The sequence below is a fragment of the Prionailurus bengalensis genome, chromosome A1 (genome assembly GCF_016509475.1).
Source record: "Prionailurus bengalensis isolate Pbe53 chromosome A1, Fcat_Pben_1.1_paternal_pri, whole genome shotgun sequence".
Taxonomy (NCBI): Eukaryota; Metazoa; Chordata; class Mammalia; order Carnivora; family Felidae; genus Prionailurus; species Prionailurus bengalensis.
In genome coordinates, this window is record NC_057343.1 from 50,395,029 (window position 1) to 50,414,045 (window position 19,017).

General features: G+C 38.6%; 1 protein-coding gene across 21 annotated transcripts in view; it reads left to right on the forward strand.

The window, feature by feature from the left end:
- The window catches only part of LMO7 (LIM domain 7), a 197,829-nt gene that overhangs the window by 159,672 nt on the left and 19,140 nt on the right, over positions 1-19,017 (forward strand). For 12 of the 21 annotated variants that reach the window (XM_043580604.1, XM_043580637.1, XM_043580622.1 and 9 more), the window contains 7 exons: positions 2,018-2,160; positions 3,485-3,917; positions 5,371-5,682; positions 14,161-14,275; positions 15,401-15,562; positions 16,341-16,528; positions 17,473-17,533. In XM_043580604.1, the coding sequence (XP_043436539.1) occupies positions 2,018-2,160; positions 3,485-3,917; positions 5,371-5,682; positions 14,161-14,275; positions 15,401-15,562; positions 16,341-16,528; positions 17,473-17,533 (1,414 nt within the window). The remainder of the gene's footprint in view (positions 1-2,017; positions 2,161-3,484; positions 3,918-5,370; positions 5,683-14,160; positions 14,276-15,400; positions 15,563-16,340; positions 16,529-17,472; positions 17,534-19,017) is intronic. The other 9 variants (XM_043580630.1, XM_043580684.1, XM_043580666.1 and 6 more) reach the window with 2 other exon arrangements.

Sequence of the window (19,017 nt, forward strand, 5' to 3'; positions counted from 1 at the left end):
GCATTTATTTGACTCTTCCTTGCTTCTCTTAAATGAAAATCAGTATACTTGAAATGATTTTCCTTGATAAGAATTCAGTTCTATAGAAAATGTGATCGACTTCCTGTAAAAGATTTTACCTTTTTGACCTATTGCTGTCGCCTATTTTAAAGGTCACTGTGAAAAATACAATAGGAGGTTTATTTTCTCATATTCGCTATGAGTTCTAAAAAATGTGAACCTGCTTCCTTACAGCATGGTTAACTTGTTAACTTGCTTTGGTTGGTTGAATTTGGAGTATGACTGTTATTGAAGCTTGTGAAGAGAAGAGACTTAGCTCAAAGTTTAGGGGAAGCAGAAGAGTAGGGGGTCCAGAACAGTCTTGGCATTAGCAGGGAGAGATGAAGGGGGCTCTGAGAGTTAATAGAGATTTGGGGAGAAATAAGAAATGTAACTAGGAGTACTATTTGGGTTGGAAAAGTAGCTGATATGAATCAAAATCAGATGTTTTCACAGAGCTGACCTATATCCAGATGTTTATATGGATATAGACGTAATATTTAGCTTTGTTCCTGCAGGAAAAAAGCTTGACCTTTTTTTTGAAAGAGGTAATTGTTACAAACCAAAGGAGTGTCTGGAAATACACAATAGATAATTTAAACAGAGCAAACTCAAAAGAGTTTGAGGGCAACTTTATGGGAAGGGCAGAGTGTTAAAATGAACAAGAGGGCCAGAGATAGTAAATCTTCATTTTCAGAGAGATTAGAGTCTATGAAATGAAGAAGAACCCTCTGCCTTGGCTGACACTAAATTCCAGTGTCTCTTTTAGTTGGGAACTCGATTTAATTATCAAGAAACAGTAATTCAATGTCACTTTGCCAAAATACATGGTGGTGGTTTGGGTATGAAAATAACTATTGAGGGGTTATCCATTAAGTCAAGTCAGATGAAAATTCATGCTGATTATCTTGTAGGACTAAATGTACACTGCTTTTGTTCTTTTTGGAAGTAGTTTGTATTGGCTTCAGGCTGTTTTTAAACAGGAGTGGCCCTGTCTACTCTTAAAGGTATAAAGCAAACTTAGTTTAGTCTGAGACCTGTGCTTCTGTTTGGACTGAAATGCCACTAGTAATTCTTAACATGGCATTTCTCTATTTTGGAGACATAGAAAAATGTCTCAAACTCCTGAGTGTGACAACCAGCTTAGGCTGCTAGGGCTAATTTAAAAGGAAAATTAAGTTGATTGTCCTGGGGTCAGCCAGCTAGGTTAGACTTCTATTCCTGGGAATATGGGAAACAGATACACTTGTTCCTGTGTGGTCTTCCTTATTGCCCTGTCAGTAGGGGGAGTTTACTGGCTTTGAAATCATGTACTCAAGCCTGGCCTCCCCAGGAAAGCCTTTCCAACCTCTGCCCTCCCCTGCCTCAGGTACAATTGACCACTCCCTCTCCTTCAAACCCCCACCATCCTGTGCAATCCAATCATCACATTCACTGTTGAACTTTTATTGACAAGTCTCTTTCCCTTCAAGACCAAGAGTTCCTTGAGGGGACCCACATCTTCTGTGTCTGCATGTTTGTGGTCTTCTGGATTGAGCTGGGTGTACGTTAGATGAAAGAGCGTGCAGTCATGCTTAACCATTGCAATCCTAGCTCTGTCCCAGTTGTACTCGTGAAATCTGCCATTTCACATGACAGACAGATTATTGGAGTGACATGAGAATAAATTTGAAACAGTTCCTGATCTTTCTGACCTGGCACCCAATTACAAGCACTTAGCGTTCTTTGTGAAATGGTCAGGGAGGCAGGAGAAACAGTAATGGGGTCTATCTTACTAGGTCAGGTTTTTTAGACAGACACATGAGATAAAGGTTGGTACAGAAACGCCAGCTATAAAAAGCAAAATTAGGGCACCTTGGCATCAAGTTGGAGTGAATAGTTTCAGCGATGTAATGGGATACTCTGGCAGTCTCCCACTGCTAGAAAGGGTGTGTATGAATTCAGGTATGCCTGTGCTGATGTGATTTTCTTCTGTTAGGACCTTGCAAAATGGAAAGATCGTCGAAAAAGCTACACTTCAGATCTGCAGAAGAAAAAAGAAGAGAGGGAAGAAATTGAAAAGCAGGCACTTGAGAAGTCTGAGAGAAGCTCTAAGACATTTAAGGAAATGCTGCAGGACAGGTAAGAAAGCTAAGTGCATCTCATGGTTGCAGATACCAGTGTTAGAAATCCATATTTTATGTAAATGTAGTGTGATGGAAGGTGTATGCCAATATTAAACCATAAACAGATAGACATTCAAGTCTCAATATGTTGCTCTGTAAAGAAAAAGCAAAGTATTGCTGTAATAAATGGTGACTTGGATTAACAAAACAAATGGGCGCTTAATATAGTGTGCTTTACTTCCTGATTTTTACATTGTATATTCACATGTGATATTGGATGGTGTTGGCTATAATTGGTGCCGAAAATAAACTACTTTTCCTCCTTTTAAAGTGAATTTAGGAATGGAGTGGCCAAATAAAACCAGGTCCCACTCTTCCAAATTGTGTAAAATATAAAGTTCCTTTTCACGTTTTAGTGGTGCGATTAAAATTATATTTTAAAAGAAGACAATATAAACGTAAATGGGAGGGGGTGTATTTTTGGCGTTGCAACGTGACAGGATAAAGGTCCAATTTAAACTGTCCTGTAGAGCAGTTGCTGTGAGAAACCTTGGAATATTTCTAGGTCATGGGGAAGGCAAATATGCTTTATGGATAATGTCAAAAAGGAAATGTGCTGTCAGGCGAAATTAAACAAAACTCCTTTGTGCCCTGGAAGCAAATGGTAAACACCGTTTCTTTCACTTAAAGGCAATGCAGTTTGAAAGGTATTCCCTACTAAACAGGAGTGACGAGGATGTTTCATGAAGTTCTCTATAAATATGAATGGTGTCTTTAATCTGTAACAATTGTCCATGTGAGTTCTCTCAAGCCGTGTGAAATCATATCCTAACTTGATCTTCCTGAAGTCTGAGTCCTTTGTGGAAATCTTTTATTTTCACTAAATTGTTTAAAATTGTGTACAGGGAAAAAAAAAGCTCATAATCTTGTAAAGGAAGCCACATTTTTGGAAGGTTCAGATTGGTTGTAAGTTAGTTATGTCTACAGTGTGCTAATTTGGGAAGATTTATGAACTTGTGGGTAAAGCTTTGTGAAGAATCTCGTATTAAATATCTTAATTTTTTTATTAACAACTCTTTACAATAAAAAAAAAATCCCTCTCCAGTATTTGGAAGCATTTGAGAACCTGCTTAAAAAAAAAAGTCCAGTTCTTACAATTTTTAAGTGTGGCACTAAAAAAATCACATGTATTTATTCTATTACCATTGTATTGGTTATTGTGTGAAGTCGGTAGCCTTTTTATTCTTTGTCTTACGTTCTTGCCAAAGTAACCCGTGTGTCTCTACCTCCTTGTGCTAAATGCATAACTTTATGGTTACGGTGTGCTTCTTTCTGCTAAGGGAATCCCGAAATCAAACATCTGCAGTTGTATCAAGAAGGAGGTTGCATTCTTCTGATGATATCTTGCATGAAGAAAAGCTTTCCCCTAGACTGACCACGTCAGAAGCAAGTTACCAGAGTGAAAGAGTAGAAGAGAAGGAAACAACGTATTCTGCAGAAGTTCCTAAGCAAGATTCTACAACGTTTGCAAAAAGAGAGGACGCTGCAGCAGCTGAAATTCAGCTTTCTTCTCAGAGCCCCATGGAAGAACAACACCCAGACGCTTTGTCTTCTCAGCATTCACCGAGTACACAAACCGAGTCGACTCGAATTTCAGCCTCTCTCCCCAGAAGTTACCAGAAAACTGATACAGCCAGGTTAACATCTGTGGTCACGCCTAGACCTTTTGGCTCTCAGGCAAGGGGAATCTCATCACTCCCGAGATCCTACACGGTAAAAAAAAAAAAAAAAAAAAAAAAAAAATGTGTTCCCAGTTCATTTAGTCTGTTCTCAGGAGCACAGTGCTGGTAAACTTATGCAGAAGTTTGAGCTCCATTTACTTGATGTATGAAATGTACATAACTTATGTATAAAGCAATTCCAGCCGGTTTAGATTCAAAAGACATTCAATGCTTAAAATATAACAACTCTGTGGAACTATTTTAAACTTTAAAGTCAATGAAAGTAAGGCTGATAACATTTTAAAGAATGAATAAGCTCTTTCTAAGGCAGAGCATTTTTTTAGTGTTATGTTTTCTCAAATACAGCTTTTGTAAAGTATTAGGTTGAACTATGTGAAGATGCTAATAGTTCTTTTTGACCTACAAAACAGCAATTTCATATGGTTTAACCTGAATATTTTCAGGTGCCTTATGAACAGCTTTCTAGTTTCCTCTGAGTACCCACTTTATTAGAATTTACTATGCTTGAAAGTGGTTATTAAAATGTATTTCATGGTTCTATTTATATTGGGATTTTTAAGAATATAGAAAATGAAGTTGTTTGCCCTGAGAATGAAGCAGGAGTGCATACCTGAAAGTGGATGTATTAATTTTAACTCTGTGTCTTAAGATCAGTGTTCAAATTCTTTCTACTTCTGCCAATATTGTATCCTAAAAGCTAAGAAAAAGCTTGAAAGAAATATTTAAGGTAAGGAAAACCTGCATAAACTAGCCAGGGAACTCCTAATCATTATATTAAGTAAAATAGAGATATATTTGGTAGCATAAAAATCAAATATATATGACTCATTACTAACATATCAAAAGACAATTTATAGAGTCAGAAAAATGTTAGTCAGATGAATTCTAGATGTAGGGTTAACATCAGTAAGATTTAACATGCTCCTACAAATGGGTAAGAAAAGATAAGCACTAGAAAAGCACAAAAAAGATAAGCACTCATGTGGAAATGAGTAGCCAGTTTAAGGAAGAAGGAATTCAGATGGCTGATGACATAAAACACATTGAAGCATGTTCAACTTCATTAGAGCAAGAATGAAATGTACAGCTTTCAGTCATCAGACCGACAAAGATTTAAAACATTGAAAACGTCTGGTGTTGGCAAGGGTGTAGAGACACAGCCATTCTTGTACATTACATTAGGAGTGCACTGCTATAATTTTTTGAGAAGATATATACACACACACACACACACACACACACACACATACACACACACATATATATACATATAATTTATATATTACATTAGGTTTTTTGTAAAAACAAGTCCTCCTCCCAAAACATCATGTGTCTATCCGTTAGCATGAAAGAACATGCTCCAAGCTTTTAGCATTGGTTGCTGTGGGAGGTACGTTACTTTTATAGTTTTAAAGTATTTAGTGTATGTATTTTTTAAACAGAAATCTAACAAGGCCAAGCTTAATATGATGTTTTATTTTTAGATGGATGATGGCTGGAAGTATAACGGAGATGTCGAATATGTGAAGAGAACTCAGAGCAGTTTGGTCAGCACCTCTGTGCACAAACCTGACACGAGCCAGCTTGCTACCAGCAAGTCCAGTGAGAGAGAGGGAGTAGCGGTGGGAGAAGGTGTGATGCAGCTGCCCTCCCCTACCCCCTCCTTCTCATCGCTTTCCCAGGAAGAGGCTGCTACTTCTAAAGCCACACTGTCTTCACCATCTGGCCCTGACTTAATGTCTGAGCTTGGAGAAGGGGGAAGCTCACCACAGACAGAGGTCTCCAGATCCTCACAGGTGAATTTGGGGAGGTTCCTCATCACCCACTGCTCTGAAACATAAGTATTTCAATCTGCAAACCATGCTTCTGACCTCTAGGCATTATTATCTGGGCTGATAATGTGGAAAACAATATTGCATTTTATTTTTAGCACATCTTGGGAAGAAGGAGGCCTCTTCCACCTTTGAGTTTATGGATCCAGATTACCCTTATGATGTGTGTGAATCGAGGCTTGCTGGACGAGTCTCTTTAGGGTTTGGCTGGTTTTATTCTCTACTCCTCATTTCAGCAACTGCTGCCTTATACTTCTAGTACTCAGCAGTCCCTGGTTCAGCTGTGGGGGTCACTTGGAAGGTTATAGATTCAGGCCTAACAGGTAAGTGAGTAATAAAAGCCCTTTCTCAGGGAAATTAACTGACCACAAGGGGAAATTGGTACACATGCTACATGCTGGTCGCTAGGGGCTTGGCATTTCTTTCCTGGTATAAACCATCTAGTGACTTAATACTGATTTAGAAAGTCTACAATTTTGTCCCGTTTCTTGTATCTTAAAGGGAATATTGAGGCTTAGTTACAGTAGGACAGTTGTGTTCTGTAACATTTGGAGTCCAAACAAGATATGCCATCAGATGAAGAATGACTGGAGGCCATTTATAGTTTTTCCTAATTAAAATCACCAAGAGAATTACTAGGTAATGAATGCAGTATGTTTTACACGTAAGTTAAAAGTTGTTGGTTGTCCAGAGAACAGAAAGCTTTTCTTTAAAAAAACAAAACAAAACAACACCTTTGTTAAACAGTTGATAGCTGTATGAACCCCTTGGCATGGAGGAGCTTGTGTGATTCTTTGACTTGTCAGACATTCTCTGGTGCTTTACCGGAATAGATGTGTTTTCCAAGGCACAGCATCAAGTATATAACTTGGCTTAAGTTATAGTAACGAAATAACTATGTGCAATAATTGGGCCTGGTATATTTACTACAGAAAAGCTTTACAAGTTTATGTCTTCTTTTGATTTTGGAGTCCTTTGTTCTTGAGAAAATTTGGGAATGCAGGAAAGTATACATGATGAAAGCCACTGGTTGTCCCATCATTTAGAGGTAGTTGTTGTTAACATTTAGGCATATGTCTTTGTTTTTCCCATGCATGTTTACAAACATAGATCTAAAAATATTTCTTCAGCTTATAGAAATCATGAGTTGTAAATTTTTTGCTTCATTTTTAAAGAATGGGAAAGATATCATTAGCATCATAAGTTTGAGTGGATCAGAACAATCGCCTGTGGTATACACTCGGAGAACATAAGGTACTGGTGGGCGAATAATAAAAACAGAAACAAGGTGTCTTTTGTTTTACGGACTTGGGACTTGCGTGTTTGCCTTCACCTTTTCAAATAGCAAACCGAACAGAACAGCCTCATTAATGTATTGTGCATGAGGGGGTAGTCACTCCCTCGGGGTGGCAGCTGCCTAGCTACATCCAGGGATTAAGAACAAGAGGCTAAGTGTGGTGTGGGGGTGTGTTCCAGGTTATTGCAGTTCAGAGGAACCTGAATTAACATGGCATGGATCCAGGTTTCATCATTAATGGATTTATGCTCCTTTGTCTCCAAGCTTGAAATGGTATCCTACCAAGCAAAATTAGGCTTTCCCAAATAAAGCAGTTAGAACGCTTGAACACATGTATATGTCATACGGTGACTTACCTGTCTCTGAGTTGCTTGCACTATGAAGAAAGCATCTTGGGTACCGTCACCTGCTCTTGTCACTGAGAAGGAGCTTGCTTGCCTTGGGAATAGGACAGCCAATGACTAATAAGTCAGAGGTGTTTGCAACACCCTTCCAAATGTTTGTCCAAACTCTGTAATTCTAGGTGTTCAGAGAATAGAAAAATCACAGATAATATGTGGGTGAACATCTAGATGTTTTGGTAGCTTTGTAAGTGTTCTTCAGGGCTTCTTTCTCCTTCTTACTCATGCTTTCACTAGTAATGTCCTTTCATTTCTTTGTTCCAGCATCTCCCATGATGTTCTTTTCTATCTTTGTTTCCACTACCCTGATTCTCAGGCCCTTTCGCCATCAGTGCAAATATTTTGTAAATAGTCACATGTATTTGTACATTCTATGCAAGCCTGATGTTAGATTGACTTGCAGGAGGCCAGGCTGCCCTTGGTAATTTCTCTGCTGCAAAGCGTCCAGTGGCACTCTGTGGTCTGTTCGGTGAAGTTCAAAGCACCTCAGGAGAGCGCTGTGGTCCCTCAACACTGGTCCCCAACTCCCTTTGTAGTGCTGTAACAGCTGTTTATGGAGTGCTTACCATGTGCCAGACAGGCTTCTCAAGCTATTTCTTAGTCCTCAGTGATCCTTGTATCCCTGTTATGCTGTTGTGGAATTTGAGGCGTGGAGTGGTCATGTTCCTTGTCCAAAGCCATACAGGGTAGTGAGCGGTAGAGTCAGGATTTGAAACCAGGCAATCTGACTCAAGGTCGCCCGTACCACACTATGTTGTGGAAAAAAGAATTGGAAATAGATGACCTGGCCATACCACACCACTTGCTTTTTCTTGAATACCTAGTATGCTTTCTTAAACACATCACAGATATTCGTTCTTATTGTTCACACATTCTAAAATGCTCATTTTACCCATGTTTGTCTTGTGAAGTCCTCCTGTTCTTTCAAAGCCCAGGAGGGTCACTTCCTTTGTAAATCAGGACCTCTTCTTCCCCTAGTTGGAATTGAACTTTTCACCTTTGAACGTGTCATTTGCTGAATTCGTCCTTGTTCTAAGTGTTCACTGTTTCTCCTTCACTGGTATTCTTTGTACCCTCCACAGCCTTTACACATAGTTGGCATTTTTGTATTTACTGACTCGAATTGCAGTCAAGGCCTTGATCACCAAACCGAAGTATGAACTTGGTCCAGCAGGTAATTTAGGTCCTTATAGGTTCTTTCCCATCTCCACTGCCAAGCAGGGATTTCATTTGTCTCCACTCCCTTTTCTCCTGTACTTCTTTTATGGTATTGTTTCTTTTCCTGCCTCTTTTTCTGACCCAGGCTTCCAGGGCAATCCTGAGGGTGACGCTGAAGCAAGGGGAGAGAGTGTGACTCCCAGATTCACTTTGATAACTTTCCCCTTGATTGGTCATCCATAGGGTTTTGTTTCCTGTTCTTTCTTGTCAGAGACCTCTTCTCCCAAACTCCACCTAGATCCACATTTCAGAACCATTGCCCCAGATTTTTTAAAGTTGTACCCAGAAGCCAGATGATACACCTGGAAGGAAGGATGCTTTTTTCATGTTTGCTTCTTAATCAGCAAGCCTGTGATAGTGCCCCTTTAGAATAGTATCCAGGGCTGACCGTGTCATAGCTGCCTCCCATGCACTGTGCTTACTTGTCACCTTCGCTAGACTCTTCTCTCTGGGAGGGCAGGAAGAAGCCTGTCCTGATCACTGTTAGCACAGTGCCTGGATCTACATTAGTTGAATGCTGACTGAGTTCTATTGGCTTCAGAGCTAAGTACATGAGCATTAAATAGGATTCTCTTTAGTTGATCTGGAAACTGCTTAACCAGCATTTATACACATATATAACGTTGTTTCCATGGGGAACAGAAAATAATTATGGCACAGCAGCCATGCACCTCGGTACCTCTTAAATGTTTCACTTAATCCTCCCAATGACTGCAAATTAGGTGATATTATCCCCACTTTTACTGATGAAATACTTGAGATCTGAAAGTTACATAACTTGCCTTGGGTTGGTTAAGTGCTTTGGCCACAAATGTAATTTCTCTGATTCTAATTTTTTTTGAAATATGAGAAGCTCCAATTTGAGAACTGCCTTATGTGAAGTTAAGTCTCCAAATGTTAACTCATGTTAACTTTGTTGTATCTCTAGAATTTTAGAGCCAAGAGGGACTGAAATATCTGTTTCATAAAGATAAAGTCATTCTTCGAATTGCTTTTGAGGGAAGCTGTATGGTTATCTGAAATGTAGAATTTCTGAAAGGTAGAGTTTGAAATCTCCCCAATAGGTAGTAAGTAGCTACCAGCAATTTTAAATGGCATACAGTAATAATAATTGGCATATTCTGTGACTGAAATTCTGGTAGCTGTGTAGAAGATGGAGGGAAAGAACGGCAGGGGCAGGATAGCCAATGATAAGCTGGCTGCATTAGTTTGGGCTGTGGTCTCCCCTCTAAATTAAGATGGTAACCTGAAGAGCAATGAAAGAATGGGATGATTCAGGATAGATTTATGGACTGAGGACTTGGGAGCACTTTTTATGAAGGCATGTGTGTGGTGGAGAGTGGGGGCTGTTGTGTGCAGCTGGGGTGGGAAGGGAAGGAGGAGGAGCCCCTGGTGTTGCTAACTTGGGCATCTGGTCAGGTCGTGATGTAACTGACCAAAGTCGAGAAACAAGAGGTGGAAAAGAGTAGGTTCAGGAAGAGGTCGTGAATTTAATTTTGGATATCATGGGCTGAGGCAGTAGCTGAAGACACAGCAGGGAAAGAGGTTAACTCAGGAAAGCTTGTAGTCAGAAAGATGGGAGGCTGGCTAGGGAAGAACAAGAAGTGAACGTAGGAGAGCAGGCAGAAGAGCACACTAGTGAAAGTGAGAGGCGGCCAGACAGATGGAGGACAAGACGGGGGAAATGGGATAGTGGATGACAGAGAAGACCGTTTCTGAAAGCAGGAATCGGTGGTAGTGCCTGGTGGAAGGAGGATTGAAAACAGATTCGGTAGGAAAGAGATAAACTTGAAATGAGTTGAGTTAAAGCCATAGAGCTGGAAACACCACCTGCCTCTTGGAATGGAGAAGTGGAGCCAGTAGGTATAGATGTGCCTCTGGCAAAGGAGAGTGGCTCTGGTGCCAGAGTGGTGCCACGATTTGGGGCCACCCACCTACGTTCTCACCCTACTCAGACCCTGAAAAAATGATGCAAAAGAATCATGTGTACAAAAATCAAAGTTGATACATTTCCTCTGTTACTTATCACTATAGGGTGTTTTAATTTTGTCAGTTTCAGTAAGGCTTCCCTTAAGTCAACACATTTATCTAATTGAAAAATTGGGGAGAGGGGTGCCTGGGTGGCTCAGTCGGTTGAGCGGCCAACTTTGGCTCAGGTCATGATCTCGCGGTCTGTGAGTTTGAGCCCCGCATCGGGCTCTGTGCTGACAGCCCAGAGCCTGGACGCTGTTTCAGATTCTGTGTCTCCCTCTCTCTGACCCTCCCCCGTTCATGCTCTCTCTCTGTCTCAAAAATAAATAAACGTTAAAAAAAAAATTAAAAAAAAAATAATAAAAACAATAAAAAAATTAAAAAAAAAAGAAAAATTGGGGAGAATAGCTTTCTGACCTGTTAGTACGTAAGACTGACCCTGTTTTCTACCACTTCTCATCTTTGGTGAGAGGAAACTCTTAATTAATCAGATATCCTAAAATTAAATGTGGTCATTGCTACTCTAGATAGATCATCATATTGTTGTCTAAAAAGCTCAGCTTTCAGTGTATATTTCTGTTTGAATTGTATCTAATTTGAGGGAAATTATTTTTAAATGGTGATATGTTCATAACCATACTCATATCTTTTCCTGCATAGACAACTGGAACCACTTGACGTGGTTCTTTATCAGACATCAAGAATCTAGATTTCCCCTAAGAATTTATATTTCTGGTTCTATCTAGTTCAAGCAGTAATAATTCCCTTATCATCATCTTCTGAAGCATGAAAAGCATGGACTGTTTGTGGAATATTCACATGGCATGTGTCTTGCAGAGATAAATAGGGAAGTAGAAGTCCTAACTGAAATCACTGCTGAATAGTTTATGCTAAACTATAATTATAGATATGTTCCCCTGCTAATCTAATTCAAGGACCGAGGATTCCACAGCAATGCCTATGGGACTGCCATAATGGGCAGGCCATGCCACTGAAATTACAGCTTGAAACTGAAATTATAGCTACTTTTATGGATTGGTTTGGGAGGGAAGTGGTCTACATAAGATTTTCATTTGAAAATAGGGTTTTGCAAAAACAAAAAGCTTGCAAATTAACATCATTATGAGAGAGAAGTTCCTGCTAGAGTCCCTGACTCTAGCAGGCCAGAGGTCGCCTGGTTATTGATAGAAAAACACCTGTAATTGCTCCCGGGGTTCTTTCCTCCTTTGCCTGTATATAGTCCTAAGGACCCACACACTTACAGTCTGTCAGGCTGCTGGCAGCCGCAGTGAGGCTGTTCCCTGTTAACTGTTTCTGAGAGGTGGTTATCTGCCCTTTTATTTAATATGTTCAGGTAGAGGCTTCTTTCCAAGGTAAGAATATCCTTTTGTGAGACCGTTCTTCTTGTCTAATAAAATTGTGAGGCTCTTTCATCTTTAGCTTCAGCTCATTCTCTTTTATCCTATTTTTGGTAGAAAAGGATAATGTTCACTTGCTGTCTCCCACAAAGTATTCTTTTTATGTAGTTTGAGACTATTTATTTGAACACCATCATATCTTTTATTTTTCAAGATAAAAAACATCAGTTAGTATCTTGAATATCTAATGTATCATTTGTCTCTGTGCCCTTTTATAGCAATAGATTCTGTAGATGGCTGTAAGTCGAATTTTTTTTTTTTTTTGGACGGTTAAGTGTGGTGATGACCGCTTGTTTTCACTGAGTCATCTCTAATGTAAGTGTATGGTAGTTTCGGTTAAGGACTGGAACTAACCAGTAATTTTTTCTATTCATAGCAGAGCTTTATTCTGGAGATTGGTGTTCATCAGGCTGATTATTAATGTGTTCTCACTACCTACATCTGGGTTCCTGTATTTAAACTGCTTTACAAGCTTTCTGATGAAGACTTTTCTATATCATTAGCTACAGATTTTTAAAAAATAATTCCATACCCAACTCTTGAAGAGTCAATAATTATTTTTCAAGAGCCAGGACCATGCCTCATCCATCTTTATTTCCCAAGAACTAGGCACTGTGCTTTATACAGAATAGATGTACAGTAAGTGTATGTTGAACAAACGATAAGTAAATGTTAAAGCACTTCTGTGTCCATAGAATGTAGTAAGTTCTTGGTTCAGTGTCTTCCTTGCCTTCTATTTCAATTCTTATATAATATCAGTTTTTCTCAGAATATACTCACATGGATTTTAAACTTGTTTTAGAGATGGAAAAACTTCGGCATAAAGCTTTATGAATTGCCCAATTGGCCCTAGATTCGGTTTTCACGGCCACGTTGTACTGGAGAATGTGTAGGGTTTTTTTTTTTTTTTCTGGAAAATTAAGTGGCTTTAGGAATAACTTTTTCTTTTAGTCTAAGTTCTTAATTATTTGGAATCAAAGACTGAAACTAGTCTGGGAATGGCAAGTTAAAATTCTTATCTGCTGTTGACCCAAAATGAAACACATAAATTATGAAAGATAACTGAAATGTTCACAGACATTGTATATTTTAAAACTTAAAACATTTGTTTTGGAAATGGCTGTGAGTCTGTGGCCCCGAGAATTTGCTGCCGTGGGGTATAGTGGTGGAGGCTGGCTGTTGTCCGGGAGGCCGTCGTTCTTGGGCTCACTGGCTGTTGTTACTTTAAGGAGGTTGTGACTTGTTGCTCAGCGTGTCTCAGCAGGGGCCCTCTTGGCATCTGACCTGTGGTTCCTCTGAGGTGCCATCGCTCCATGTCCCACAGCTGTGCGGAGGCTCTGCCCTCTTCACTGATCTTCGCGTGGCTGTGGGGCAAACAACACCTTGCCAAAGCTTCAGGCGCTCTTTAGGGGGTGGTGTCAGTCCCACAGGCGCCCCACAGCTAGCTGATTGTGTGTCAATGAACCCCTTGAAATTATGCAGCTATGTTAAATGTCAGAGACACTTTTTCTAGAAGTACGGTGGCATTTTTAAAATGGTTAACAATTTTTTTGCTATTTTCAAAAATGCCATTTGATTAAAATGTATGATCTGTAACATTGTATACATTTAAGGTATGTAGTTAGTATATTAATTTGACACATTTATATATTGTAATATGATTGCCATTGTAGTGATAATTAGCACCTCGATCACCTTACATAATTTTCTTTTTAGTGGTTGAAATAATTAAGTTATAGTCTCTTAGCGAGTTTGATCATAATACAGTGTTGTCTGTATTCACTGTTCTGTGCATTACATCTCAAGGGCTCATTTACTGATTGCCAGTTTGTACCCTTAAACAGCACACAGTCTATGTTCTTACTCTTTTCCTATTTGGGTAATAGCAAATGGTCTATAAAGTAAACCCAGTATCTATTAATGTGAAGTTTTCCCTTATTTTATCAGAAAAGCTAACTCACTGATATTTATATAAATGAAGGTTTTACTAAACCCAAGTTAAAAAGATGGATGCTCCTGGTCTATCATGAAATAATTCAAGTGTACCTTGAATATAGCCTCCCTCCTTTCATGGATAGACTTTCCTCCTTGCGGGTGCCAGCAACACCTGATCCCACTGGTTCATATTTGTTTTCAGGATCAGTTCAGTGATATGAGAATCAGCATACACCAGACGCCTGGGAGCGGTCTTGACTTTGGGTTTACAGTAAAATGGGTGTTTTCTGGGATCTTCGTTGCGTCAATTGAAGCAGGTAAATCATTGATTTAGCTCTACTGAACTTTCTTCCCCTTGTTATCCTATGCTGTTCACAACCCCCTCCAGAAATTAGTGTGTTTGCTGTAGGAGGAGAAAATACATGTGAAAAGTGCAGCAGTAAAGCCAGGAGGTGCATCCTCTTCCCCGAGACTTCCCTGAGACTGATAGTGTTTTTTCTCTTTGCCTAATTAATTTGAGTTTTGTGGGGTCTTAGTTTTGCGACCTTTACAGAATTCGTTTGTCAAAATTTTAGGTTTGATATTTGGAAATGCTACCAAACAACACCTCACTGGAAATTCAAAAAGAACTTTCCATGATTGGCTGTGTCTGTGGTGGATATTTAAGTGCTGTATAATAAATTGATGTTTTCTGAGCATCCTAATATATCTGTTGTCCGTGGAGTGTCCTCAGGATGCTTCAGGACTTTTACAAAAGTCCTTCCCCATCTGGGGTTATATCAAGTCAGTCCCAGGCAGTCTTCAGCAAAATATCACCACAAGGCCTAAAATTCAAATGAAAGTTACTGTTGTTAAGAGGAGTTCCTCACTTACATGTTTTAGCTATATAAAAGTGCATGCTAACACTGTTGTTGTTTTTTTTTTTTAAGAAAGTTCTTAAAAAAGACTTTAATTAGATAATGGCAAGTGGCAATTGTAAGCAGTTTTAAGTGGCCTTGCTTTTTTCCTTTTCCTTTTTCTTTTAAAAAAAAAATCCATTCCAGGGTACATTTGGTTTTGGAAGCTCAATTCAAGTACAATATATTTCACATTTTTAATTTAAAAATAATTAAAAATTTTTCTTTGTTCCTAGGAAGGTAATAAATTTTATTGAATAGATGAGCTTATTTCTCCTTTGCATGTTAATGATGATGCTTACTGTGGAGTGAAAAATGCCTTTGCTGCTTTGTATATTGTGGATACCCAAATATTTGATACCGTAAAAAAAAACCTCATGGATCTACCCTAACTGAAAAATATAAGAGATGGTTAGTTGACATTAAGAAGGCATTTTTTTTCTTTAAGTAAGCAATTGGTAGAACATGGATTTTGTTGTTGTTGTTGTTGTTTGTTTGCTTAGAATTTTTTATTATTGGTTCCTTAATTGATTTTGCTTTACTTAGGTAGCCCAGCAGAATTTTCTCAGCTACAGGTAGATGATGAAATTATTGCTGTTAACAATACCAAGTTTTCATATAAGGACACAAAAGAGTGGGAGGCAACCATGGCTAATGCTCAAGAAACTGGAAACCTAGTAATGGATATCAGGCGCTATGGAAAGTCTGGTAAGTTGGTTTTACCACTGTCTGGCTTTCTAAATCGGGAACTGGTTTTTGGCAAGTGGTTCTAACAGCTTGCTTCAATAACGTCTTCCTCCGTTTTTAAAAATTTTTTGGCTTCAAGATGTTTTGCGGTTATGCTGTCACAAGTCTTGAATGATACTTCCTTGACTATTCTGTCTGAAGACTTTTCACTAGCAAATTTACTGAATTTACATTATTTATCGACTGATTTACATGCTAGACTGACTTTGAATGCAAATATTAACTGGAAGCTATTGTAATTGCATCTGCATTTGGGAGTCATATAATAATGCTGAGTATTAAGAATTACGCTATGATTTTGCTTTCTCTACAGCACCATAACTAACTGGTATGAGAGAGAACATGGTAGGTCATTGGTCATGTTGCTGTTGTTCATTCTCAAGGAACTTTCAGTATATATTCTATTATTGTGTTTCTTAGCTGTTGAGGTTAGATGGAGAAGGGCATTAAGCCTCCCCCTGCCTGTTAAGGTATGATATCAAAATATGGTACTCTATCCTGGCTTACAGAAAGATTCAGCAAATTTGCTAGTCTTTACATTATTAACATCATCTAACCCTTGTGTTTTTGGAAGGTGATCTGTTGGTCAGAACACAGAACTCTTGACTTCTTTCACACACTACCTGATTTGTTTGTATGTCTTCTACATGTTCATTTTGTATATGTACATTCAGTAACTTTGTTCTTTCCACTTCAACATTTATGTGTACTCATTTCTTGATCACCATGTGCCAATCAGACTGGGGCAGAGACCAACCTTCCCTGCCATTTACACGGCATAAAACCCTCAATCTCACCAGTATGGCTACCAAAATTATAGGTTCACCTGAAACAAAGTGGATTGATACAACTTCTGGAATTTACAACTCAGACAAATCTTCAAATCTGTCAGTAACGACTGATTTCTCGGAAAGCCTCCAGCATTCTGTAAGTATTTTGAGAAGTGGGAGTATTTGTGTAGAGCAAAGTATCTGTAGGAAGTCTGTGTGGGTGGGGAAAAGGATTTATTTGAACAATTTTGATGCTACTTTAAAAACCATTAGTTGAATAAGATAATTTATAGGAATGAGAGTAAATCCTATGGCATTACTATTAATAGAATAATAGTTAAATAATGGTAAAATCAAAAGATCCTGTACTGTTGTTTTATGGGTATTTCTTACCAATCTTCATCATTATGCCCATTCCTCAGATCTTTGTGGATATGAAGTAGTAATAATGTAGAATTATACACTGTAATTTGTCTATGCTTTCTTTAGTCTTTACAGGTAAATTGTACACAATTACTATACTTATTTTAAAACCTCATGAAGCATGTTTAGTTTCTTATGTAGGTGAATTTGATGGTTAGACTTCATGTGTGGTTAAAAGATATTCAGTGACATTAATTGATGAAAAATAATTACAGTCTAGGCATTTTCCTAAGTATCAGTTAAATTTAAAATTTCAAATAAATGCTTATATCGACTCCCTAGATATAGTTGTTGTTATCTAAGATACTCTTTTAGCCAATAAGGAGTTCCTGCTACATTGTGTAAGAAATGCTTAAATGCTGAAGAGTCTTATGTGCTTATGTTGCTTAGTCATAAATACAAGCTAAGTGAACTAATTATTTGGCATATCATGTTTCTTGGAAAAGGAATGACTGAATTTAAAGTCATTCATGCTTATCGATAGATGGTCATTAATCCTTCCACAAATATTAAAGAATAATGAAAAATTTTTTCTATTTATGTAAAAGGCTGTAAGAAATACATTAATATCCTGAAAAACTCACCTTATTAAGATATTTTCACCAATGGGATATGCATCATTTAAACCCAAAGTCCAGTTGAGGAAATAGATGCTAACTGGCATTTTATCCTTTCCAGAATACTGAATCCAAGGAAATAAATGGAATTCGTGATGAAAGTAATACTTTTGAATCAAAAGGTAAACATCACCATTGTAACTATATTTATAATATAGAAGCGCTAGCATTCAAGTTTTGCTATTATAAAAATTAATGTCAGAATAGAGGCAAAGAAAAACTGATCCCAATGCAAGTTGAAACTAAAAGGTTAGCACGCAGATCCAGTTGCAGCCAGGTGGAAAGGCATTCAGTTCCAGGGTTTGAATAGTTCAGGAACTGCAAACCACGCTTTGGCAGCATGCCCAGCAGCTTCGAGTGCCTGTGTGTCTAAGCCAAATAAGAAAGACTGGTTTCCCGAGGCCATTAGCCTTCTTGCAATGGTATGTTGGCAGAGGGAATCTTCGTTAAATCTGAAACGATGAATGAAGTTTCCTGCTCCCCTTTATTGTGGTGAAAAGGACAAGTTCATAGGCAGCTAGTCTTAGTAGAGCAATGGCAATAACAGTTATTAGTGAAAAGTACCCATTTGTAATGACAAGGCAGGCGTAGTATCTAGGGAGATCTTGTTTTAGGGAGTTAGTTACTGCTCTCTTCCTCCTTCTGTCTGTTCATAAGTAATTGTCACCACATGCTATGTGCTATTCCTTAAGCATACAAAATAAGTAAGAAAGATCTGGTTCACACAGGCAGGGAGAGAGAGACCCAAAGGAGATAAAACTCCTTTTACCATGAAGCTAAGCTCTGGTCGGGCTGGGTCTTCATAGCAGTTTGATGGCTTTGCACCTGCATTTGCCAGTTCATAATGGTCAAAGCCAAACCAAGTTTGTAAATTTCCCTTTATTGATGACTTATTTTGGTGTTAAATTTCTGATGGTTACAAGTGACTGTGTTTTAATTGTCTGATACTGCATTCTTAAAGAAGTTTTGTAAGCAAACCTAACATTTTTTTTAAGTTTATTTATTTTGAGAGACATAGAGAGGGTGCGTGCACACACGTGCAAGCCAGCACGAGTGTGGGAGGGGCAGACAGGGAGAGAGAATCCCAAGTAGGCTCTGCGCTGCAGGGACACGGGGCTCCATGCCACAAACCGTGAGATCATGATCTCAGCCGAAATCGGGAATCGGATGCTTAACCAACAGAACCACCCAGGTGCCCCTAACCTGACTTATTTTTGATTTATGATGTTAAATCCAAGATGCCCAGGTCCTATTCTACCAGTTATTCAGGCAGAGCAAACAGATAATAAGACACTGAACTTGTCATTAGTGACTGGCACTGTATGCTGGCCTGTCATTTGAGGGGTATGTTAAGAGAAGTAAGCACCGACTAGTGTCAAGTAATAATTTCATTTACATTTTATGAATAAACAGAAGTGTAATGATCATTTGCCATGACCTTGCAACAGATCTGTAGAAGTCAGAATGTATCTTTTCATCCTCTCTCTCTCTCTTTTTTTTTTTTTAACTGGACTGAACTCCATTTACTTGAAGTTAGTGGATGTTACTAGGGCAAAATACAAGAATATTTTAATTTGGGCATTTGTTTTTATTTCGTCTTTCTCTG